The 25,363-nt window shown below is 42.1% G+C and overlaps 2 protein-coding genes across 5 annotated transcripts in view; one reads left to right on the forward strand and one right to left on the reverse strand.

Annotated features, from left to right (window-relative positions):
- Skp2 (S-phase kinase associated protein 2) overlaps nucleotides 1-12,759 on the forward strand; it is a 31,639-nt gene extending 18,880 nt beyond the window's left edge. The window contains exons 8-11 of one of the 3 annotated variants that reach the window (XM_075975912.1): nucleotides 4,776-4,827; nucleotides 7,082-7,189; nucleotides 9,879-9,912; nucleotides 10,931-10,985. In XM_075975912.1, the coding sequence (XP_075832027.1) occupies nucleotides 4,776-4,827; nucleotides 7,082-7,189; nucleotides 9,879-9,912; nucleotides 10,931-10,933 (197 nt within the window). In that variant the 3' untranslated portion in view covers nucleotides 10,934-10,985. Of the gene's footprint in view, nucleotides 1-4,775; nucleotides 4,828-7,081; nucleotides 7,190-7,536; nucleotides 8,739-9,878; nucleotides 9,913-10,930 lie in introns of those variants that run through there. The other 2 variants (XM_075975910.1, XM_075975911.1) reach the window with 2 other exon arrangements.
- Nucleotides 12,760-14,830: 2,071 nt separating this feature from the next.
- Nadk2 (NAD kinase 2, mitochondrial) overlaps nucleotides 14,831-25,363 on the reverse strand; it is a 47,273-nt gene continuing 36,740 nt past the window's right edge. The window contains exons 8-13 of one of the 2 annotated variants that reach the window (XM_075975913.1): nucleotides 25,082-25,147; nucleotides 23,770-23,865; nucleotides 20,698-20,753; nucleotides 20,516-20,569; nucleotides 18,230-18,353; nucleotides 14,831-16,829 (exon numbers count right to left, since the gene is read on the reverse strand). In XM_075975913.1, the coding sequence (XP_075832028.1) occupies nucleotides 16,691-16,829; nucleotides 18,230-18,353; nucleotides 20,516-20,569; nucleotides 20,698-20,753; nucleotides 23,770-23,865; nucleotides 25,082-25,147 (535 nt within the window). In that variant the 3' untranslated portion in view covers nucleotides 14,831-16,690. The remainder of the gene's footprint in view (nucleotides 16,830-18,229; nucleotides 18,354-20,515; nucleotides 20,570-20,697; nucleotides 20,754-23,769; nucleotides 23,866-25,081; nucleotides 25,148-25,363) is intronic. The other variant, XM_075975914.1, reaches the window with a different exon arrangement.

Genomic DNA, 25,363 nt, shown 5'->3' on the forward strand with positions numbered 1-25,363 from the left:
GTGATTTCATCAGTACTTCTCTACCTTTAATAAAAAGTTACGTATTTTTCTATTTTATTTATATATAGGTGTTTGCCTGCATTCATCATGCCTGTACCCTGTTGTCAGTTTGTTTACTCTACTCTTAATAGGCTTTTCGGGGAGGGGGTGAGGGGCCCACCCCCCAGCTCCCAAATAAGTCACACACGGAGGCTTAGTCTTGGTTATGAGTACCCAGCCTTGGCCTGTTTCTTGCCAGCTTTTTTTGTTTTGTTTTGGTTTTTTTTCGAGACAGGGTTTCTCTATAGCTTTGGTGCCTGTCCTGGCACTAGCTCTTGTAGACCAGGCTGGCCTCGAACTCATAGAGATCCGCCTGCCTCTGCCTCCCGAGTGCTGGGATTAAAGATGTGCGCCACCACTACCTGGCTTGCCAGCTTTTCTTAAATTATCTCATCTATCTGTGGCCTTGGGGCTTTTGTCTTTCCCTATTCCTGTATGTCTTTTCTTTCCTTCTTTCCCTATGTCTGGCTCTGTAGCTGGGTGACCCCTGGAATCCTCCTCCTTTCTCAGGCCCCACCTTCTCATGTTTATTTGCTGCCTGCCAGCCCCGCCTGTTTCTCTCTCCTGCCTCACCATCAGGTGTTTCAGACAAGCAAAGTAACACAGCTTCACGGAGTTAAACACATGCAAAGTAAACAAAAGCAACACACCTTCAAATAGTACCCTAATAGTACCCCCACATGTATGCAGTGCCTGCAGAAGCCAGAAAGGGTGGCAGACCTCCTGGAACTGGAGTTACAGTTTAGTTGCCTTGTGGTTGCTGGGACCCAGACTCTGGTTCTTCCCAGTCTTCCTATTTTGCCATTTTAGGCAGCGTCTCTCGCTTATTTTGCTACTGACTGACAAACAAGCCCACAGGGTCCTCCTGTGACTTCTGTCCCATCCTGAGGTTACAAGTGAATGCTCTCCCACCCAGTGTTCACAAAAGTGCCACAGAGCAAACTCAAGCCCGTGGACTTACAGACAAGCGCTTACACCTCCCGAGTCCCAGAACTACTTTTAATAAACAAAATTACTCTGCAGAACCCTGATGTAAAAATAGGTAAACACAGTAGATTGAACCATTAATGGACCAAATATATTCAGGGAAAAAAATGCATCTGTATTGAACATGTAACTTCTGGGCACAAGGCACTCCTCAGTTCAGTGTAACAACTACACACTCATCAACCATATTGGTGCCAAAAGTAAGCTGAAAGGAGGAGATGCGGAGTGACTTCAGTGTCCTTGGATCTGAGCATCCACATGGGATCCTGGAGTCAAACCCCAGGGACACAAAAGGGTGACTTTGAAAAGTTGTTCAGCTAGGAACAGCTTCCCAAAGTCTGGAAGGCATTTCATCTCAGCGCATGGGGTTCTGCTGCCATCTAGCGGTTAGATGCCAGAATTGCTGCTGGAGAGCACAGAAAAATTAACTTGGGGGTCATCTGGCCCAAAATGTCAGCAGTTAAGATTGAAAATGCCTCAGTTAATAAATTTATATTTACATTTTCTACTTTTTTATTCAGTCTAAAAAACAATGTTGACGAAGACAAGCATTTGAAGTTGGGTGGGTAGCAGCCATGGTACTGACTTAGCTGAGCTTTGTATTGTGTGTGAGACACTGAGAGTTTTAATTTGCACATGTAAGTGGTCACAAGAGGAAATTTTTTTTAAAAAAAAATGGCTTTATAGCTCAGTCTCTGGCTAATATTCAATCCGGGCTGCACAAAGCCAAATTAGTTTAAGTGCTCCAATCAACCCTGTGTGGTGTCTCGTGGGTGTTGCTGGCACACCAGGTGTGGGTAATTTGCTACTGAAGTCTTTAGTATGCTTAAAGAGATGTGAGTCAGGTATCTTGGCTGCTTCATAGTATTTAAGTAGTATTTGGAAACTACTTCTCTGGGGCTTAATACGTAAGATCTGTCAGACCAATGGAAGTGGAAATGTTCATCCTGGGTGGCCAGGGAGGGGTTTAAGGCCGTCCCTGTGTAAGGACGCATATTCGAACAACCACCGTCACAAAGGACCGTCCTCAGATACAGAGACGGAGCCCAGAGCTGCAGCCATGGCTCGATTTCCTGTCACTCTCCCTATGCAGCTCCGGGCATATTTTCCCTTTAGACACTTTAAATTCTAAGTATAGAATTATACTGTTATTCTCGGAAATCAAGGTCATATAAAAATACACAGAGGCAAACAGATCCGTGGTGAGCAGACTTCCTAAATGGTATGAATGGAGTTGAAGATATGAGGAGGAATGGATCTGGGGGGGAGGGGAAGTCGGGGAGGGAAAACTGCAGTTGGGATGTCTTGCATAAGAGAAAAATAAATAAAATTTTAAAGAAGGAAAAATATAGCGGTGGATGGGTGGAATGTGGCAGGACTGGTCACAGAGAGGCCCTCTGATCCTGGGAGAGATAAACAGGAGTTTGTGGAAAAAATTCTAGAACTAGACGCAATGATCAAAGAGGGGATCTTTTATTTCGACAAGAGAGAAATACACACAGGTTTGTGGGAGAGCGTTCGGGAACGAAGGACCGCAAAGATAAAGGCCTTTGTATGGGAGCTGGTGGCAAAGGCGAGGTCGCCAACACAGAAGACACCAGTGATGTGCGGTGGAGCAGTGACATGGTCTGGCTTTACGGGATTCACTCTGGCGCCATGTTGAAAATAGGCTGGGGGGGGGATGCATGAAGCAGGGAGGACAGTTGGGACACTAGGGTGGTAGCTTTTACAGTGCTAAGAAAGGGCCGTATTTGGGTGCATTTAGGAAGCTGACCCAATAGGATTTGGTGACAGGCTGGATGTGGAAAGAGAGTAAAGCGATCAAGTGTGATTCCCGAGGTTTGCGCCTCAGTTGCTGTCCTTGGGGTTGTATGGTACTAGGGCAGGAAGGAGTGGAGGAAAGGGGGAGATTTAGGGCAGACACTGGCGGTTTTAAACATAGATTGGTGTGACTATCACATAGCCAAATCAGTATGTTGAGAAAGAAAGCATTTGAAACTACAAAACTAATATAGGGCGCAGCTGTGAAAGTAAGCATTCAGACATTAAGTGGAGTGTATCAGTTCTAAATAAGTAACATTTAAAATCGTTTTTCCTGCTGACAAAGTAGCTCGGTTCATGTCACTCTTACAAATTCTGCCAAGTGTACAATGTCAGTACTTGCTAGCAGCAATTAACACTCCGGAGTGTTTCCTTCAAGCTGGTTTCCTTTTCTCTATTTTTGTATGAGTTTGTGTGTGTGTGTGCTTTGACTAGATTAAGATTACAGTGCACTGTGTATCTGTGTGTATTTTGTTTTCTTTTTTATGCAAAACATTTCCCGGCGTTTATTTTCCACTTATTTATTTTGGAACGTGGAGGCTCTGGGGGAGTATACCACGGCAAATGTGTGGCGGTCAGAGAACTTGCTGGAGTTTCTTCTTCCACCATGTGGGCTCCAGGGATGATCAAACCTGGGTTGTCAGGCTTGCAGCGAGAGCTTCTCCTCCTCTGAGCCTCTCTCCAGCCCAAGAAGCTATTTACTTAAGTATTTCCTGCTCCATATCTGTTTCACAAATACATGCTTATGAGCTTAATTTATTGTTTATCGTTTTCTTGCATAAGACTATTATTAATCTGTATGACTTATGTTGAATACACACCATTTTCTGATATTTTTCTGAATGCTCTAAAGTGCAGAATTTTTTTTTATTTTTGGGGCAGGGTGTCACTATCTAGCCCTAGCTGGCCTAGAACTACTGTATAAACCAGAGTGGTCTACAGTTTGCACCAATTCTTCAGCCTCTGCCTTCTTAATACTGGGATTACAGGTGTGCCCAGCCATGTCTGGTATAAATACTAGAATTTTTAAAATTTATTTATTATACATACACTTGTCAGGAGAGGGCACCAGATCTCATTACAGATGGTTGTGAGCCACCATGTAGTTGCTGGGAATTGAACCCAGGAACTCTGGAAGAGCAGCCAGTGCTCTTAACCTCTGAGCCATCTCTCGAGGCCCATAAATAGTAGAATTTTAAGATGTATTTTGTAGATTATGTGGTTTTTCTTTGTTTATACACTCCTTACCTAACCCAAGGTTCTGCAAATTTCTTGAAAATAGCATTTAAAACTTAAACATATATGGAATTTACTGGGTTGTAATTTGAGCTAGAAGTTCATTTGTTAGTTTTGATACAACATTTTTTTTTTTTTGATTTTTCGAGACAGGGTTTCTCCGTAGCTTTTGGTTCCTGTCCTGGAACTAGCTCTTGTAGACCAGGCTGGCCTCGAACTCACAGAGATCCGCCTGCCTCTGCCTCCCGAGTGCTGGGATTAAAGGCGTGCGCCACCACCACCCGGCAACATTTTTTTTTTTAAATAAATAGTTCGTGATTCCCGCTCGGTAAGTTGAAGAGCCATTTGATAGAATATTATTTGACTCTATGTCCTGGCATTTGGTTTTGCTGTTGTTGTTGTTTCCCTGGCTATCATGGATTGGGATTTCCTTTTCTCTTTCCAGCCAGTTACCATTGCTACATAAATCGTTGTTATCCAGGGATTTCACACAGCTCCTCTAATGTTTGCAGTAGATTCCCAGGTGCTCACCTGGACTTTCCCGGCAGGAAACTCTTTTCTACATGAAGAGCTGCTCTGACCGCCTTGCAGCCAGCTTCCAGTGCGTTGTTGAAGAACAGCAGCTGAAGCAAACACCCTTTCCTCCTTCCTTCTTTAACCGTGACAGTGACCATCACGTTTGTTTTTCCTAGATCTTTGTACCTTAATCAAACGGTGCCCCAACCTCGTCCGCCTCGACTTAAGGTACTGTTATAAATCAAAATTTGGAATATGTGGGTTGTTTGGAGATGGGGCAGGGTCTAGTGCAGGCATCGAGTGGTGGTGTGCTCAGTCTCTGGGTGCAGACATTGAGTGGTGGTGTGCTCAGTCTCTGGGTGCAGACATCATCGAGTGGTGTGCTCAGTCCCTGGGTGCAGACATCATCGAGTGGTGTGCTCAGTCTCTGGGTGCAGACATCATCGAGTGGTGTGCTCAGTCCCTGGGTGCAGACATCGAGTGGTGGTGTGCTCAGTCTCTGGGTGCAGACATCATCGAGTGGTGGTGTGCTCAGTCTCTGGGTGCAGACATCATCGAGTGGTGGTGTGCTCAGTCCCTGGGTGCAGACATCATCGAGTGGTGTGCTCAGTCCCTGGGTGCAGACATCATCGAGTGGTGTGCTCAGTCTCTGGGTGCAGACATCATCGAGTGGTGTGCTCAGTCCCTGGGTGCAGACATCATCGAGTGGTGTGCTCAGTCCCTGGGTGCAGACATCATCGAGTGGTGGTGTGCTCAGTCCCTGGGTGCAGACATCATCGAGTGGTGGTGTGCTCAGTCCCTGGGTGCAGACATCATCGAGTGGTGTGCTCAGTCTCTGGGTGCAGACATCATCGAGTGGTGGTGTGCTCAGTCCCTGGGTGCAGACATCATCGAGTGGTGTGCTCAGTCCCTGGGTGCAGACATCATCGAGTGGTGTGCTCAGTCCCTGGGTGCAGACATCATCGAGTGGTGTGCTCAGTCCCTGGGTGCAGACATCATCGAGTGGTGTGCTCAGTCCCTGGGTGCAGACATCATCGAGTGGTGTGCTCAGTCCCTGGGTGCAGACATCATCGAGTGGTGGTGTGCTCAGTCCCTGGGTGCAGACATCATCGAGTGGTGGTGTGCTCAGTCCCTGGGTGCAGACATCATCGAGTGGTGTGCTCAGTCCCTGGGTGCAGACATCATCGAGTGGTGTGCTCAGTCCCTGGGTGCAGGCATCATCGAGTGGTGTGCTCAGTCCCTGGGTGCAGACATCATCGAGTGGTGGTGTGCTCAGTCTCTGGGTGCAGACATCATCGAGTGATGGTGTGCTCAGTCCCTGGGTGCAGGCATCATCGAGTGGTGTGCTCAGTCCCTGGGTGCAGACATCATCGAGTGGTGGTGTGCTCAGTCTCTGGGTGCAGGCATCATCGAGTGGTGTGCTCAGTCCCTGGGTGCAGACATCATCGAGTGGTGGTGTGCTCAGTCCCTGGGTGCAGACATCATCGAGTGGTGGTGTGCTCAGTCCCTGGGTGCAGACATCATCGAGTGGTGGTGTGCTCAGTCTCTGGGTGCAGACATCATCGAGTGGTGTGCTCAGTCCCTGGGTGCAGACATCATCGAATGGTGGTGTGCTCAGTCCCTGGGTGCAGGCATCATCGAGTGGTGGTGTGCTCAGTCCCTGGGTGCAGACATCATCGAGTGGTGGTGTGCTCAGTCCCTGGGTGCAGACATCATCGAGAGGTGGTGTGCTCAGTCCCTGGGTGCAGACATCATCGAGTGGTGTGCTCAGTCCCTGGGTGCAGACATCGAGTGGTGGTGTGCTCAGTCTCTGGGTGCAGACATCATCGAGTGGTGTGCTCAGTCTCTGGGTGCAGACATCATCGAGTGGTGGTGTGCTCAGTCTCTGGGTGCAGACATCATCGAGTGGTGGTGTGCTCAGTCCCTGGGTGCAGACATCATCGAGTGGTGTGCTCAGTCTCTGGGTGCAGACATCATCGAGTGGTGGTGTGCTCAGTCCCTGGGTGCAGACATCATCGAGTGGTGTGCTCAGTCTCTGGGTGCAGACATCATCGAATGGTGGTGTGCTCAGTCCCTGGGTGCAGACATCATCGAGTGGTGGTGTGCTCAGTCCCTGGGTGCAGACAACATCGAGTGGTGTGCTCAGTCCCTGGGTGCAGACATCATCGAGTGGTGTGCTCAGTCCCTGGGTGCAGACATCATCGAGTGGTGTGCTCAGTCCCTGGGTGCAGACATCATCGAGTGGTGGTGTGCTCAGTCCCTGGGTGCAGACATCATCGAGTGGTGGTGTGCTCAGTCCCTGGGTGCAGACATCATCGAGTGGTGTGCTCAGTCCCTGGGTGCAGACATCATCGAGTGGTGTGCTCAATCCCTGGGTGCAGACATCATCGAGTGATGGTGTGCTCAGTCTCTGGGTGCAGACATTGAGTGGTGGTGTGCTCAGTCTCTGGGTGGTTCTGAATCTGTCTCCTTCCTGTTGCAGTGACAGTATCATGCTAAAGAATGACTGCTTTCCAGAATTCTTTCAACTCAACTACCTCCAACACCTCTCGCTCAGCCGGTGCTATGATATAATTCCTGAGACCCTACTGTGAGTATGTTTTGTGTTCATGCTAGTAGAAGGCAGGGATGACACGTGGTAGTAAAACCCATCGTTACTAATGGATGTACACAAAGGGAACATTAGTATTAATATGCAATGTAATGTCTAGGAAGGAATATCAAAATAGTTCCTAGGGTGTTGGATTAAACTGTCCGGTAAAGTTGAACTGGTCTCATTAGCGTTTGTTATGTAACTGTCGGCATCACTGTGTTAGAATGCTGTCCTACTGTCTGTGAAGGACTTAGAAAAGGAAGCTTTTACCTCTAAGGAACTCACTGTGAGGCAGACCCAGTGGGAGTGGACTTGTTTGAGATGTTTCCCATTCGTTCTTAAAGCTGTGTCTGGGCTTACTGGAAAAGATCTATGATCTAGTGATGAGACTCCCAGAGAGCCAAGGACGGTGAAGAATTGGCACATGTGTAGGAGCGTCTGCTGCTATCTGAAGAGAGGATATGTTATGTGGATCCATGGAAATTCAGTCTCTTATCTCCAAGCATCGCTTCTTTCATTCCAAAGGCTGTAATAGTCTTATACCAAGTGAGAAGCACAGTGGTTTCATTGGAAACCATGGGAGGTCAGTATCTTGCACTTGGTCAGGTGCTCTTTTTACTGCAGCAGGGTCATATGGCTTGAGGAAGACTTTTCTACTATTTATCTTGCTAGCAGAATGTCAGCAGTAATTTTTCCTACCTAAAAATGGCGAGTTAAAAAAATATTTTTCATGAATTAGATTATACAATTTCAATAATAAATGATTTGTTCAGAGTTTAGTAAAGTTGGGAAGTCTGGTAATTATGTGGCTGGATTAATCATTTAACTAGTCTCCTGAGCCTTAGCTAGTAGCATGCTATTTGAAAAAGCACTACCTAAAAAAGATGCTGATTTTTCTTGAACGTCTCTCAAATGTTAAAACTCAAATTCGTGTGCATAGAACTCTGATACAAATCCCTGCGCTTATTTTCCAGCAACCAGAACTTCTGGAAGCTTTTTCTTTGTCATCCATTCTTGCCATCTGGGCTTCGCATCAGCCTGGACAGCTGGCTAGGAGGGGAAACTATTCTTTTCTCAAGCAAATCTGTGAGTTTGTTCCTTCGCTGTGAAAAGGAGCTGAGCAGGACTTAAATGCCCGCTTTCCCTCTATCAGAGGCGAGGGGAAGGCTTTGGTCTCTCACGTTTATTCAGTGGGATCATGGTTTCCCTGCATAATAATCTCCATCTGGATTGATGGGGAGGAGCGTGAGCCTTACGCCCTCGGTGCCTGTGTGAACCTTGACGTCATTGATCGTCAAAGTCTGATCTTTAATTAGAGCATCAAGGGCTTTAGCTTCCCGGCAGAGCAGCAGAGTAGAACGAGAACAAGATGATGTTGTCCTCGAACATCGGCATGTTTCTTTGAGCATCATGTAAATACTAGGGATTCTTTCAGATGAATTCGTGTGGGTCCTTTTCCTAAGATAAGTCACTCTGGCAACTGAGGCATTTGAAGTTCTTATTGGCAATCCCAGCATGTCTCAAGGATACCAGCTACACAGCAGCCATCTGCGATGCAGAAGAGTTCTTATCTCAGAAGAGAAAATGACATGCATCTTTGACAGAGTTTTAAAATGCTTCCAGAGCCTTGCAGTTCCCCATCCCTGCTAGAGTTCCTCTTTCCTTAATTGGTCTTACTTTCTACTGAATTTTCTTCTAAGAACTTTGTTTTTTGGGCCATGATGAACCAAACTTGGAGGGAAAACTGATTTGAAATTGAAAGAGTTGAAAGTTCTTAGGGTGAGGCATTTTGTATTTAAAGTGAAACAGGATTGTGTAGGTGAGGTAAGGAGAAAACCTCGGAGTTTCTAAGTGCCTAGTTTACTGTTTTTGAGACCATGTCTCAATATTTATCCCCAGGCTGGCCTATGATCTGCCTCAGCCTCTGCCTCTTGTGTGATGAGTGCCTATTATTAAACTCAAACAGCCTTACAAGATACTATCTTATTATCTTATAGCAAGTAAAGAACAGCTTCTAGATGGTTCCCTTTTCTCTTCTGCTGCGAAGTCAGAGATACTTGTGTCCTTGTTTCTGCAGTGTGGCCTTTGCACACAGGTGATTTTGTTGGGTCCTGTCCCGTCTTCTGCAGCTCCCTCCCACATGGAGCCATGTGTTGGCCTCCCCAACTTCCTCCCAGTGTGGCTGTACAAATGCTCCCTCCTCTGCCATCTGCCACTCTTCTCTTACTCCCCGCGTTTCTTCTTTTAGATATGCACTGCAGGTGACTCGCAGCTTTGCTGCCTGGATATCCCAGAAACTGAATTTTCCCAAGCACAACCCTGTTCTCAAATGCTGATTTCACATGGGAGTTGTGCCAAGGATTGCTGTCTTGGTGTTCATGTTATAATCTGGTCTGCAGTGCACACACAGCCTTTGCATTTGTTTCTATATTCCAGAAGTTAAAGATGCAGTGTGTTCCTCTTGACTTGCATTTTGATCTATGACCTCCTGACCTCACTGCCCCTTAGAAGCAGGCACGCTTATTTTTAGATAGAGTTTTTCTTTGCCATTCATCTTGGATTCCACAACACACACTAAATATTGTGGCACTCACCTGGACCATTGATAGAGAGGGGTAATGGGAAGACCCATGAAGCCTGTTTAGCATGGATGGTCCTTAGATCTAATAAACCATCTGATTTCTAGAACCATTCAGGAGGCATCAGGAGTTCTGGAGCAGGTGAGTGGCATGAACTGATTGAGTCTTCAGGAGGATGTCGTGGATGTGCATGGAAAATGTGCTGGGAGGCTGAGACATTGGCAGCCGAGTGACAGTACAAACTTGCTTTGTTTGAATAAGCATTGACTATGACAACATAAGGTCACTCCTGGGCACACTGATCTCCTGCGGGTTTTGCTGAATTCCCAAAATAAATGTCCCCCTTCCTGGGACTTTGCACTATGTCCCAACCTAAAGCAAACAGGGATCGGAGAGATGAAGCCGGGCAGACAGACCAATGTTAAAAAGAACCAGCACCAAAGCCACAAAGTGTTTTTTTTGGGTAAACAGGGTCAATTTTGTGTGACCCCAGATCACACTGTTTAACAAGAAGTACATACAAAAAGGTCTGACCTATCAGTAATAGGGTGAAAAAATCCTATGTAGAGAAGAGGTCCTTTCTGCTGTACACTGGTACTGAGGCCTATATAATTCCTATATACTGGCCTATAAGAAATACCTTAAGGAAGTCACCCGTGGGTTCTGCTGCAGTAAGGTTTTGTTAATGGTGCATCATTACTAAGAAGCCCTCGGTGCTGCTGGTATCGTTATTCAGAGAGCCTAGTTCAGTTAAAGGTCACGTCCAGATTCCTAAATTGCTTTCATCTTGGGGTAGTTCCGACTGAGACCGCAGTAGCACATTGACTCTCACCATTACTCGCTTACTAGTAGTGGTCACGCCACAGTAACCCTCGCAGGGCAGGGATCTGTGAAGACCAAGAATGGAGAAAGGAGGCAAATTCAGTTCAACTGAAATAGCCAGAAACTTCAGTTCCACAGGAGCCAAACGGAGTCACACACACATGGGTCAGGTTTCTGTGTTTCCCAGCTTTTATCTCCTTGTGGTTTCCTTAAATCATTTACTATAAATTATGGTTTTAGGCTGCACTCCTGTAGACTGATACACATTACAAACAATAGCTTATAATAACTAGTCTAACAATTGCCATACACCCTGACATTTCCTCTTCCTTTCCAGTGAACTTGGAGAGATCCCCACCCTAAAGACGCTACAAGTTTTTGGGATCGTGCCGGATGCTACCCTGCAGCTGTTGAGAGAAGCCCTTCCCCATCTGCAGATTAATTGTGCCTACTTCACCACCATTGCAAGGCCAACCATGGACAACAAAAAGAACCCGGAGATTTGGGGCATCAAGTGCCGACTGACCCTACAAAAGCCTGGTTGTGTATGAAGGGCTTACTGCGGGGCGATGTGGCCTCTTCCTCTCAAGTGAGGAACACAGGCAGCAAATCCAGTTGCTGGAGACCTTGGTTACCTTCCCTATTGGTTTTATCTTAGCGCTCACTGTGCATGTATGTTAGGGAACCATTTGTTAGGGAGAACTATGAAGTGTTGCGTTTTCGAGAATATAGAGACGATTGCGCCAGTGCTGTGCCCTCAGAGGCCAAGTGCTAGTTCTTTGGAAATCTTAGGTGAGCCTGTTATTTCAAAATAGCTTTTTAAAGCAGAATGTGAGCCAGCTCTTCCACGTGCCCTTCAGATTAAATCTATTTAGAATCAAGTTTTCAGAACTACCCCTGGCCCAGTTTTCATGGTGTTTGTCCTAACTTTTTATCTATTTAATTATTCAGTATTTTATAAAACTTGATTTTGAAGAACGATAAGCTATATGTACGGTGAGTTGAACAGAATCATAGGCTGGTAGCGTTTGAGGCAATCTCTCCTGGGAATTAGCATTGTGTGCAGGTGTGGAGTTAGTCTGATAGAAACACAGTCCTGCGTCATGTACCTTGAACTCTAGAGGAGGAACAGAAACGGAGAGACACAACCATGAGGACAGAACTGGTTTAGGATTTGAGGCCTCAGAAGGCCGAAGTCCTAAAATCAGCTTCCTATGAAGTAGCTGTTGGTGTTTTTAGGTACGATGCTGTGTTCCCAGAATCCTAAAGTAGATGAGGAAATCTAATCGTGCTTTTTTTTAACTTTATAATCCATGTATGTTATGTGGGCTGTTTAGCTTTTTAAATTACTTGCTTTGTTTTAGAAATATGGTGTTATTCTAATCAGCATTCTCGAGAAGTGGGATAGAGCTCTGAGCTGATCTTGTTTGCTGTCTCTTCCTTTGGCGCTGCAGTCATTTGTATTTTACTCTGAACTCAAGGACTTGAATACTTTTAAGTGGTCTTTCACAGCGATGGCTTGACCCTGCCCAGGAGGTTACTGGATCTAAAGTTCCTTAGGTAAAGCTGCTGCTTTCTCTCCGCCAGAAACGCTCGAGAAGCAGGTGTGCGCGCAGCTTCCGCGCACCTGGCACAACCTGCGCTTCACCTAAGTTTTTAAGACTCACTGGGCATTAAACCTTTTGATAACAGATGGACTTTTTAACGCCCGATACGCAGAAGTCAAAAGATCAAAGGGTGCTTCTTAGACAATGAAAAGAAAAAGAAATTAAGGCAGTTACCTCTTGAATACTACAGAGCCAAAATACATTTCTATTAACTTTTTCATCAAAGAATCGTACTGTTACAACAATAATATGAAGTGCCTTTATGTGCTCAGACCTAAAGAACATTTTCAAAAGTGTAACACAGGAATAATTGTGCATCAATTGCGGGGTAGTTAAAGTGCTAACTACTACTTGAAACTATTGTTTACAGATTAGTAGGCTGACAGTGGGCTCTGGCTGGACTCCGGCCTCCAGCTGCCCTCAGACATGCAGGACCTCTTCTTCCTTCCTCAAGTCCAGCTGGGAGCTATTTTGCCAACATGTCGCAGTAATCTGTATTTTTGTATGTGATTTCTACTTTTATAGACTCATTTTAAAATAAAGTACATTTTTATAAAAACGAGGACTTGAGCCAATTTGTGTCCCTTTTTTCTGCAGTCATGAAACTTAGAAAGCATCAGTTCAGGTTGCCGTTTGGGTCAGTTAAGATTTCAACCTCAACCCTGATCTACCTGCCTGCTTTGTGTGCTTGTTGTCAAAATGAGCTCATAATACATTCTGAAAAGTGCTAAATACCAGCTTGTCAACCTGAATGTGCTCTCAAGAATACTGATATTTATAAAATGTTTGCATTCAAGTGGCTAATGTCACATAACACTGTTAAGTACAGACTGGGTCGGTTTACATTGTGTATTTCCATAGTTTAGAAACAGTGTGAATAGCTTAACGCCAGAACTTGGAATAGTTCAGTCGCTTTGAACCTTTCCATTGAAATGCCAGGCTGGTGGTTCTAAATCACCCAGGTTTTCTGATTTTATTTTTATTTATTTGTTTTAGTTATACTACCATTTAGTAGTTCTAACTTTTGTTTTTAAATGATGGAGAATGTAAAATATAGAGCCTCATCATCCATTGTCAACCGTCTTTAGTTCCTGCCCATTCCCTCATATGAAGTAATTTTTTTAAAATATTTATTTATTTATTAAGCCTGCAGGCCAGAAGAGGGCACCAGATCTCATTACAGATGGTTGTGAGCCACCATGTGGTTGCTGGGAATTGAACTCAGGACCTTCAGAAGAGCAGGCAATGCTCTTAACCACTGAGCCATCTCGCCAGCCCCCATATGAAGTAATTTTGAAACAAAACTCAGACTTATAATTTTATAAACACCATAGTGTATATATATATATATATATGGTAGAGATGTGGCATTAACTGTAAGCACTGAATGAAAGGATGGCGTTGAAGAGCTGTCTCCCAGTTTTTTTTGTGTGTTTTTGAACAGTTTTGGTTTTGAAACAAGAGCTCACATCTCACACTAGCCTCAAGATGGCTGTTTGATCCAGCTGACTCATGTGCCCCCCAGTGATTACAGGCCTGTGCCACCACTCCCAGATTGTTCTCATCAGTCTCCTAACATGATTCTTTAAGAAATTTAAGCTCTAGGTTTTCTTTCATCCCTGGAAATTTATTTACTGAAGATAGGTCATGTGTTCTGTATTCCAGAGTCTGGGTTTTAACTAAATCATCCTTGAAAAGAAAAAAAAAAATGCTTAAGTTAAGCCTCCCAGCCACACTGTTCATCTTCCTAAGTTGCAGTTAGATCTAACACCAAAAAGTCAGGGGTGACTTCTGCACAATAGGAGACGGTATCAGACTCCATTTCCAGTGAGATCCATGTTAAATACTGTGTGTGTGCATACAGGGGCCTGTGGGGGCCAGAAAATCTGGAGGTGTAGGCTCTTGTGAACTGCCTGATGCGGGTGCTGGGAACCACACTTGGGTCTTCAAGAACCAAGCTCCTTATCCAATCAGTGATTTTCTTTAAAATACCTTGATTTTCTTTAAAGTACCTTCCTTAATGTACAAAAAAGCTTAGCATTGTGTGTGAGGATCTCTGTGCACACACGTACACGCACACACGTGTGTGGGGGTGCTGCAGGAGGATGTCTGGTGAGCAAGTCTGCTGACCTGCTTTGTCTTGTGAGGCAGTCTCACTGCACCCGGTCCTAGACTAGCAGCCTGCAAGCTCCAGCCACTTGTTCTCTGCCGCAACGCCTGCTATGGGCACAGGGCCACCACAGCCAGCCTTTTAGGTGGCTGCTGGGATATGAACTGAGGTCTTCCTGTTTGCGCAGCAAGAGCTCTTAAGTGCTGAGCCACTTTCAGCCCAAGTGGCTATTTTATAATTATTTGTGTTACTCTACTTCCCTAAAAATGAAATTGTTTTGTGCGTGAAAGCTTTCCATTCAAGAATATAAACTATGGAATTAAACTAAATCTATGAAAAATACATTTTTGAATTAAGCATTTTGATCTATGAATAAAGACTATCATTCTGCCAAGAAATGCCAATGAACCAAGTCTACACAGTGCACAGAGGACATGAATTTGGGGATAGACTTGAAACATGGTATTCAGAGGAAATTTAGTTTTTATGCAGTGACCTCATAAGAATTTAGAAAAGAAACAAAGTAAAAAAGAACAGACAATGGTTTAATTTTATTTTCATACAGTGGTCATTAAAGGTTAACCCATTCAAAAAGACATTTCTGACACTCCATGTATTAAATTTTTTTGCCATTTACCTATTACAAATAAATCCCTGCCTGCCATAGAGCAGAAGTTAGACTGCAAACAGCACAGTCAGTAATTTTAGTATCTTTCCAAGTGTAACTCATGAACAACCCCCACACGGCTGGTTACCAGCTAATGGGACAAATTGATGGATCTGTGGAAAAGCATGAACAACCAGATTTCCCAGATATAGTAAGGATATGAGTGGCTTTTTATTCCTTACAAGGTATTTTAAGCCTTTTAGGGGAATTTCTATAGTGTGGAATTTAACTTCCATTATAAACTGGTATCTTAAATATATCATTTAAAAAATTAAACTAGAAATTAAGATTTGGCTCAGCAAAATCACTAACGTATCTCCTGCTGCTGACAGCCTCAAGAAAACACATTCTGATGAACAGTAAAGCCTAGACGAACCTAGATTGCATTGCACATTGACATTCATTTTTTAACAACGAGCAGCATGTTGAGTTTGGCAAAGCTGAGAGCATATGATCTCTCTGATCACGTATCCTAGCTTTCAGGTATTCTAGGCTTGAGTTCCACCAACAGTCTATCTCAGTGTCTATCCAGCACTTCATTATACGACATATCATGACAGATGGCACAGAATGAGTCTTCAATAAAAACTTCGTCAATGAAAAAAACAAGTGAAACCTACTCCGCGCTGAGCTAGGGCACAGAAAACCATTTCATCAGTCAGCAGTGGGAGCTCTTTGTGGAAATTAATGACCTTTACAGAGACCAAGAATTATGTGAAAATTATTCCTTCAAAGATAAAGTGGTTTTCATAGTTGGGGGGGGGGGTGCTGACATTTTATCATCTAAAGCTATTGTTTAAATTTTGGAATACAGTAAATGAAAACCACAATACTAAAGTAAGGCAATTCCAAAACTATGTCTTATTCTCTTGCTGACATGCCTAAAACTAAAGGAAGGTTTGAACATTTTACCAAACTCCTAACAGAACATGCTCTCTGGTTATCCTTCTAATCCTTGAGTTCATACTAGAGATTCAAAAACAGGAGGGGGGCTACTGGAATCAAGTTATTTTTCAAAAAACAAAAAGTTTGACCAACAATTGCTATGGAAAAATTAATACATTTACAAGACATGATTTGTTCCAAAAGATGTATTTTATCTGTCATTGTTGACATTAACCAAAAGAAGTCAATTTACCTACAAATATTTTTAAATGATTTGATTTTTTTCAATTAATAGTGATTTCATCATTTCCTAGAATTAGAAAATTCTTAACATATATAAAAACACATGTACCAACTTCAGTTATGTCAACGTCATGATTATCAAAATTCTCCATCAAAATTCTTAAAAATCTTTACTTTTAGGAACTATAAAAATAATGCACTAATCAAATGACACACAGCCAATTCCACAAAGTTAGGAAGAAAAAACAAAACCAAAAAGGGTTGTAGAGTTAAATTTGAAATCCTAAATATTATTTATTTAACCTGCCTTTCTAAAGAATATCAATACTCTTGGTTACCAACTGTAAATAATACAGAAACTTAACCAACGTAATTCTAACCCATTTAGTCCATCATCTCTCCCAGGTGAACAGCTGTTGTCTATCAGAATGGAACAGAGAGCACATGGACCCCACTTTGTCCCCTCTGCCTAGTGGTAGCCAGTCTCAGTAAGAACCGAAATAAGGTAGGTTTATGGCTGGTCATCTGTATCTGCTGAAAAAAAATATGTTTCTAGTAATCAGATCTGTCTCTTGAGGAAATCCTTCACGGTTCTAGAATCACAGTTCGAAGCTCATCTTCTTTATTGATCATCATCGAAGCAATCGCTCCATCATTAAACTCAAAAGAAGTTCCTCCATCCACAACCATGCAGGCATCCCAACATCGAGAACGGACGCAAACTCTAGTGGAAAGAGATGTCTCATTAAATATCAAGCAGTCTTAACACTAAGGAAATTCTGACTTTTGTTGGCATAACCAAAAGCTTATTGGCCTTGATTTTAAGAATTTAGTCACTCTCTGATTTGACAATCAGTGACTGTACACAATATAGGTACATTATCAACATCTCAAGATTAAAATTCAAGGTAGAACCATTCACTTAATATTTATCAATAGAAAAAAGAAAAGAAAAGAAAATTAAAAGACTCAACGTAGTTGCCAGGTTACTTTCATGTAACTGAGGTATTTCCATTACAAAGATTTTAAGTACTGAGCAAGAGTGCATTCTCATGTAAAATTTTACTTGTGGATTATGTAAGGCAACCAGAGAAGAGGTAATTCACTAATGTACAGTTCATGAACACAGCAGCAACACCTTCTCCCAGCTTCTCTGCCTGCCCGCTCCTCCTCAAGTACACGCACTGTCTACTGTCTATCACTGTAGTGAAGTGTGCATTCCTAAACTTCATTTCAGCCATGCTAGTTTGGGGATAATAAGGTCAAGCATTTTTCTAAGATATTTATTGCCTTGGGGGAAGACCAAATATCACTGGCTTTTATTTTTTTAATGCAGTGGCTGCCTTTTACTGATTTGCTAGAATTTTTATATTTAGACTGAGTATCTCTTAACCAAATTTCTTAGAAACAAATCTTTTAGATAAGATTTTTTAAATGTTTAATATTTACATATATGCATGCCTATATGTATGAAGTAACTAGGGATGAAACCCAAGTCTAAACAAAATTCACATCTCATGTACACTATACATTCACTGTACCTACAAAGTAACTCAACACTTTGCAGTGCAATTCTGACCACACGAAGTAAAGCTCAGAATTCCATTTGTGGCACTGTGCCTATGCTCACAAAGTTTTGGCTACTGGAGCAGTGATTTCAGACACTGTTCTCAAATACCTTAAGATAGACCAGGTATCTTTTGCAAATATCTTTCTCTGAACTTTGCTGCTTTGCTTCCTTACTGGAATAGTCTCTGAAGTTCTTAATCCTGGTGTAGAGCAATTTATCAACATTGTTATTGAAGCATTTCATGTACGCTTACAGTATCTTTTCAACTCACCCATGAAGCCTTCTAATTAGTTATCATTCAAACTTAAGCCACTTAAATATAAGAAATACACACAAATGAGTTTAGATTTGTAAAAATAAATCTCAACTGAATTAAAAAAAAAAATGCTAAGATGTTCCCTGCTAAGTGTTATTCCTGGGGGGAGAAAAAGTACATTGGTCTCAATGTCTCAAAAAGAAAAGCATTTTTTTTATGCTTGTTTCTGTGTCTTTTTGTTTTGTTTTTCCTTTCTTAATGTTTTACTGGGATGAAAGAAGTGACTAGGGATGCTTACTTTGAGGAGAAACAACGCTGACGGCTACTTGAGAACACTCTGTTTGCTATTGGCTCTCGAATACTGAAAAGTATTTTTGGTTCTTCTGGACTGTAGAGCAATGATTCATTATATTCATTTGTTACTGTAAGGAAAAACAGTAGATTTAATAAAGGATGGTCACATCTGAGAAGCACATGACAAACAAACCACTTTCAATTTGAAGCATGTGTTCAAAGGCTACTTGGGAGCATATCTCTTGGTAACTCTATTACAGACTCTACCATAAAAAGCCTTAGAAACCAGTGACTATCAGGTTCAATTATTAACCCACAAAAGCATTCATCACTCACAACAGAGAAGAAATAGGCACAACTTGGGGGAGGGGACACAAATACAAAGCTAGGAATTACGGAGTTAGGACAAACTCAGAACTGAAACCCGAGTTCTCAAGTTCCTTCCAGTATCACATCAGAGTTAATAATAAGGAAAATGCAATCCTGAGCAACAAAAGGCGGTGAGTTTTCTCCAGTGAGGTTGCACATCTCAGGATATTTGAATACACTTTTAGGACGCATATTCTAACAAAGAAGCACCTGAGGCCTGGCAAGCAAAACAAATCGGTGAAAGACAGCAACACAAGCCAGGCGTGGCAGCACACGTCCGCAGTCCCAGCTACTCGGGAGGCAGGAGGATGGCTAAGTCCAAGAGCAAAGAAGAAATGAGAACAACTACACAAAGAGTTACAAATGGAAGTTTAGCTAAGTACCACATTAAAAAAAAACAGACTGTCTAATAATCCATATTATTTGTGGAACTACTGTTAGAATTTTACATGTGTGAATGTTATATCTCTATTTTGCATGCATGTGTATGTTCCTTAACTTGTAATGAGGTTATATCTCAATTTTACATGCGTGTGTTATGTTCCTTAACTTGTAATAAGGTATATTTCAATAAACCCATCCTAATTAGAAAATATTTTAAGTTGACAACGCACTTAGTGATCATAGCCTATTGAATATCACCGCAGCACAGAACACAGGAGGAGCTAGGGCCTATGTGCTGTTTGCCTTCTACCCTAGTGTCTGACTGGGCGCTACAGCCCCTGCCATGCCCAGGGACCCAGGAGTTACTTCATGGCACCATGAGTCTGGGAACTACTAAAAGTATCATCTCTTAGAAATCCTTATTAAGATTTTAAAAACCTATATTTGGTTCTGTAAGAAAAAATAATTAACTTACCACAAAAAGCGAAACAGAAAATGCACTAACTTTGAAAGAAACTTCAAGAGTGGTTTGAGGATACTGTGACAGTGACATCTACTGACCTTCTAGTTTCTGTAGATAGCTCAATCTTCAAAGAAGTGTTCACTCAGTAAAGCCTTTACACATCTTAATATCTATCCCTGTATTCTGGATGCAACTTCAATAGGAATTATACAAATTTCAGCTGCTTTATGATTACTGTGTTCAGGTTTGCATTTGACATAATGTCAATACATATTAATGCATAAGGCACAAAGTAATTGCTTGACTCATGTATGCACTGAGGAGTGATCAACTCAAGGTCCCTCTACCACCATGTATCTTTACTTAGTCCTCATGATGTGTACACTAAATTATAGAACTAGAAATTGCAGGTGTCAATTTTCCTTTCCTTGTTATCAATTTAGTGCTAATGCTAACTGTCAAGCCATGATTAAAATCTTTTAAGTCCCAAACTGAAAATGATCAGAATCTATTTGATAGTGTTAATACCATAAAAAGCAGGACCATGAATATGGAAAAACCTTCTTGGACAGCATGAATCTAGATATGCATTTTCTTACAGCACACAAATCTTCTATCACCCAGGATGTATTTATAATTGTAGCGTCTTGATATATGGGCTGTATTTCATGGTGACCATAAAACTCCAGCTTCAGGACAGGCAAGACAGCTCACATGTAAAGATGCTTGCCAACAAACCTAACGACATGAGTTCAAATCCCCAGGACTCACTTGGTGAAAAGAAGCAACTCCTCTAAGTTATGCTCTGACCCCCACAAGCGCCATACTTACACACACACATGCATGCACACACGTGCATGTGCACACACGCACACACATACTCACACAACATAAATTAATAAATAATATTGCAATTTAAAAAATTTTCTTGAAATCCCTGCTTTCAGTTACCTTTTTAAGCTACATTTAACAAGGCAGTGTTGTAACATCTAGTTAAGTAGATACACATAACACTGTTCTTTCTCAAAGCTGACATAAATAAGCTATCTGTAACTAATACTATGTGGTACTAACCTTTTTCTACCAATTCTTTGTTCAACGGGAGAGTCAGACTTCCTTGTCGTCTTGCTATTGACAGAGGAAAGGGGGAAATAGCTTCAGTTACTATTGTACATTGCACAATAGCAAACACTAAGCAGGTACATTACATAGTACACAATAGTTCTATAATACAGAATAGCTGTTTTAGTACTCACCAATATTTAATACATCTTCAACAGCCTGAGCTGCAACCCTGTTGATATTGAATGACCTAGAAAAAAGCAAGCAAATAATTCCTGTTTCCATCCTAAAAGCACACTAAAAATGGAAGATGCATGATGTACTTAGCAATAAAGACTTCTTAAAATTAAGACAACTACAAATTGGGGGTTAAAAACAAAAATTTATTGACATGGGTATGAGAGGGAAAGTATCCTTATACTTAATAGGTATACAGAACTTATAGCTGGAAAGCAATTAAACACTCAAAGATTTGGAATTAACCTATTACTCAACTCTACAAAGAATCTTAATATTGATAAGAAGTCAAGTTTATTGCCACACATTGTCTTAAGACACTAACTGCTGCCAGGTTATGGGGTACAAGCATGGACCACACTAACCAGGACTGATGAGAAGGGACAACTCACGTGCCGAGCACTACAATCCTGGTGTCCTGCTCCTGTGGCTCAATGTTTGATATGCAAAGAGCTTTCTTCCAACACTTTCCTGCCCACACACATGATTAGATCTCCACCTTTTAGCCCCTCACTGTGTAACCATGTGACTAGGTGCTAGAAGGGGGTCCCAGTGAATGCCTGCTGGCCAGCCTCCCATGAACAGTAAGTTCACAGTTTCTGATTCCACAGCTCAATGCAGTAACCTAAGTCACCATGGAAGGAAATAGCAGAGCCACAGAATGGCAGAAGCTGCCCCTTTCCCTACCCCATTCCCAGTCACTAAAGGAGAGCCACCTGTCCACTGGGACTGCCCACTGGACTTTATGAGAATAAGAAATAAGCTTTCTAATGTATTAAGCCACTGAGATTAGGGTTTTTCTGTTATAGCTACTGAGTCACACATCTCTACACATTTCATACTCAAAACAAAAACTTAGGTCAGTTAAACATTTTTTTCTCTATCAAGAATCATAAGACAGGATTAAGATACAGTATCCTAATCTTTCCCTTCCCATGGCACAGCTACTAACTGGTTTACTAAGCTCTGATTCCCTAGCCTATACTCCAGTTCTGCACTATGCCCGTTCTTAAGGAGAATGCTGTGGAAGAAACAAGAAAGATTCAAGGAACCATTCCTAATTCTCAGTTTCGATTTCAACAGATTTGCTCACCATTTTCAGTAGAAAAGGAGTTTCCACGACCAACAAAGGCTGCGCGTTGTTGCATCAATTTAACATATGAGATGGTTCAACATATCAGAGAATACACTGTTACAATTATTTATTGGGTTTGGGGGAGAAAGTGGGATGGGGAACAGGAAGTATGCACACACTGCCACCCACAGGGAAGCCAGAGACCAGCGTTGGGGAGTTATTTATCCTCTTCAACCATGCAAGTCCTGGAGAACAAGCTCAGGTTGTGATGTGCTTGGTGGCAAGTGCCTTGATCCACTGAGCCCTGCTGCCAGCCCAAATGATTAATTTTTAAAATGATCAGAAAATTTAGAAAGGGTCGTTTTGCTATTCCTCAAAATAATGACATGGTAAGCTATCTCTTAAAATAATATTTTTTTCCAAAATACTTTATTTAGCTGAGACTAACTTATTTTTTTAAATGTATGATTACTACTCATGAACAAAATGAAGTGATTTCTGAAAACTACTTCAGAATAGTTTGGAGGAAAGAGCTAAAATCAGTGTATATAACAAACAATGTAAGGCAAGGATTCATCACTAAAATCAGTGTATATAGCAAACAATGTAAGGCAAGGATTTATCACTGAATCGAGTTCATGCAGATTCATAACACTAGATTCTCTTTGTCTATGTTTTTTACACAAATTAAAATGTTCTGGAATAAAACGTTTCAAAAGCCATGCTGAAAAAGTACCAACAAACTCTACATTTACAAGCCCAACTTAAAATGGCATTTGATAAGGGAGATTTTAAATTTTTTGGGAGGCCAAATCTCACTATGTAGTACCCAAGGGCTCCAAACTACCCTCCTCTTGCCACAACTCTCAGGTGAGGTGCTGGGATTTTAGGTCTTCCATCACATATAGATGAAATCCAGATAAAATCAGTCTAACAAACACTGCTTGTGCTGGTTCTGAGAGCATGCATTCTTTCATTTAAAAAAGATCTGAATAAATATGTACTAGGCACTATAACCTACTACACACAGAAATTGAAACAAAATCCTAGCAGCCATTTCACACCCCTCCAAATGCCCCGTCAGACTAGTGACACATGGGAGCCATGAGAGCGCTGAGAGAAGCACCGGTGCCAGACAAAGGGGATCCAGTCCCTGTGCTGTGAAAGACACTGAGGCTAATGGCGACTTCCTCCAGAGAAAGGCATCTGAGGACTGGATGCTTTAACAGTGGATGGAAAGTGAACCGTATTCAGAAATTCAAAGCAGGAGGAAGCATTGAACAAAAACAAAAGGCTAAAGGAGAGCAAGGTGTGTGCTGGGAATTACAAGCAGTCTGTGGTGTCTGCAGAGGACTGATGGGCAGGGAAAGGCTATGACAGGGATAAAGAGGGCAGGATGGCGATGGCCACATTTCACCAGGCTGCTGCGTCAAACTCAGCAGTGTGTGCACAGTGCCAAGCAAAGTGGTAAAGCACAAAACGGGCATTCTCTACGCGTGTTTCCCAGTGGCACTCTGCTTTACACTGATTACTCTGTTGTAGGTTTAAGCGACAACAGGAGAAAAGGAGGTCAGGAACAAAGAATATCCATCTACCAAAAGAGATGGGGCCAGACCAAGGCAGCAGCAGAAGTGGAGGAAGTTGGCCAAGATTCAAGAAGTGCAAAGCACAGGCTTTTGAGACCAGTTTGTGCAGAGGGGAGGGCAAAGGATAGCAAGAAGGTAAGAGTGAGATTGTAGGAAGCAAAGTTTCTCCTCTAGCAATGGCGTCTGGGTAAACAATGACAGAGGTAAACAATGCATGGAACACAGAAGGGAAAAACTGAATGTGTCCTGCAACAGTGTGCTCGCCCTGCATATTAGAGAACTCGGAGGCATCCATGTGAGACAGAAAATCAATGTTTTAACTTAAAATAGTTCACACACCTTGACAGGCAACACCCTAACTTACTCACCAGGCCTTTGATCCTGTGCCAGTACACAGATTGAGGCCGGAACTCTTCTGCTTTTCCCATGGGCCATCATCAACTGAAATTTCATAATAGGAAGCCCTAGGAATTGAAAATAGAAAACTGTTTGCTGAGCTGTGTTAGGGTCCCAGTAAAAAATAAAATTTCAAAATTCCTGAAATCTAAGTAAATCACCTTGACCAAGTGCTATCTGACTTAGCAGACACATATATCATCATGCTAATTCCAATATTGATTAAGTAGAAAAAAAATCAGAAGGAAAAAAACCTAACTGCATGCCTAATCTAGACGCCACCTTCCTATCAATACATTAGTGTTTCAGACGAGGGTTCGCACATTTTCCTAACAGTGCTGCTTCTGCTCTGATGGAACCCAATACACACACAGCTTCCTTTCAGAATGCCAACAATTTCATCTTTAGCTGGTGTCACTCTTGGCACCTGGTCCCTCATATGACTCCATCTACACCTAATTCTTTGTGAGAACAGTAGCTGCCACTCAATTCTTATTAAGCCATTTTAAATGGGAGTAGGCTAACAAATAACACCATAAGGGAAATCCTCAACCAATTCTATATCAGCAGACAAAACTAAAAATAATATCACAATATAATTTGTTGAACAATTAATGTTTTAGGATATTTTACAAATACAAAATGAGTTTTTTGACACCAGCACATTACACTATTCTTTAAATACTGACTGGATAGCAGAAGTAGTTTCTGAAATATGTAAAAGCCTACTGCGTCAATTCTATCTTAAAATAATGGTGTCACTCATAAACATTAGATTGTTTCTTCAGCAAATTAAGAAGTTCAACTCTTAATAAAATATGGGTTTTCAAAATAAGTTATTAAACATACAAACACTATCACTATAGTAATTTATTTCTTATTCTAATTCCTTCAACTTCTCCAAGCCTCTAGTATGAGTTTTGCACAATATAACTTTTCATTGTTTCTTTCATTTCTGTTCTTTAGAAAAGATAACAACAGGTCTAATCTATTTCATGGGTCAAGTTATTTCTTACTCGAAAAATCACATTAGAAACCTATTATGTACAGACAAACCAGCAAAATCCCCAGCAATGTCTGCTACAGTGCTAGACCAAGCTGAAACAAGAGAGTGAGAGCGGAGAGACAGAAGAGAATGGGAGACAATTACAGCCAGCTGAGAGATGCTGAGTCCAAAATGGTGAGCCAATTTAGTGCCGTTCTGCATGCAGGTTTACTGGGATTAGTCAATTCACAGGATTTTTGTTTGAGGGAAATTATTTTTAAGGCAGCAATAAAACTCACAGTCCCTTTAGATTGGGTATACTTCTTCTTAAATTGTCCACTGCTACAGCCCAACAATAAGGCATTCTAGGTTAGAACAGACAGAAAAGAAAAAACATGGGCTTTTAAAATGTTCTTCAATCTAAGAACATTGAAAGTGAGGCAGGAAAAACATTGCTGCGTTTCATATTTTCCAAGCAAAGCATGTAAGGTTCTGGAGCACATTAAAGCCTCAACCCACGTCTGGGATCAGAAATAATGGGCTGAAATGATATTTTTGGTTCTAAATAAGTACATGACCTA

The sequence above is a fragment of the Microtus pennsylvanicus genome, chromosome 6 (assembly GCF_037038515.1).
Source record: "Microtus pennsylvanicus isolate mMicPen1 chromosome 6, mMicPen1.hap1, whole genome shotgun sequence".
NCBI lineage: Eukaryota > Metazoa > Chordata > Mammalia > Rodentia > Cricetidae > Microtus > Microtus pennsylvanicus.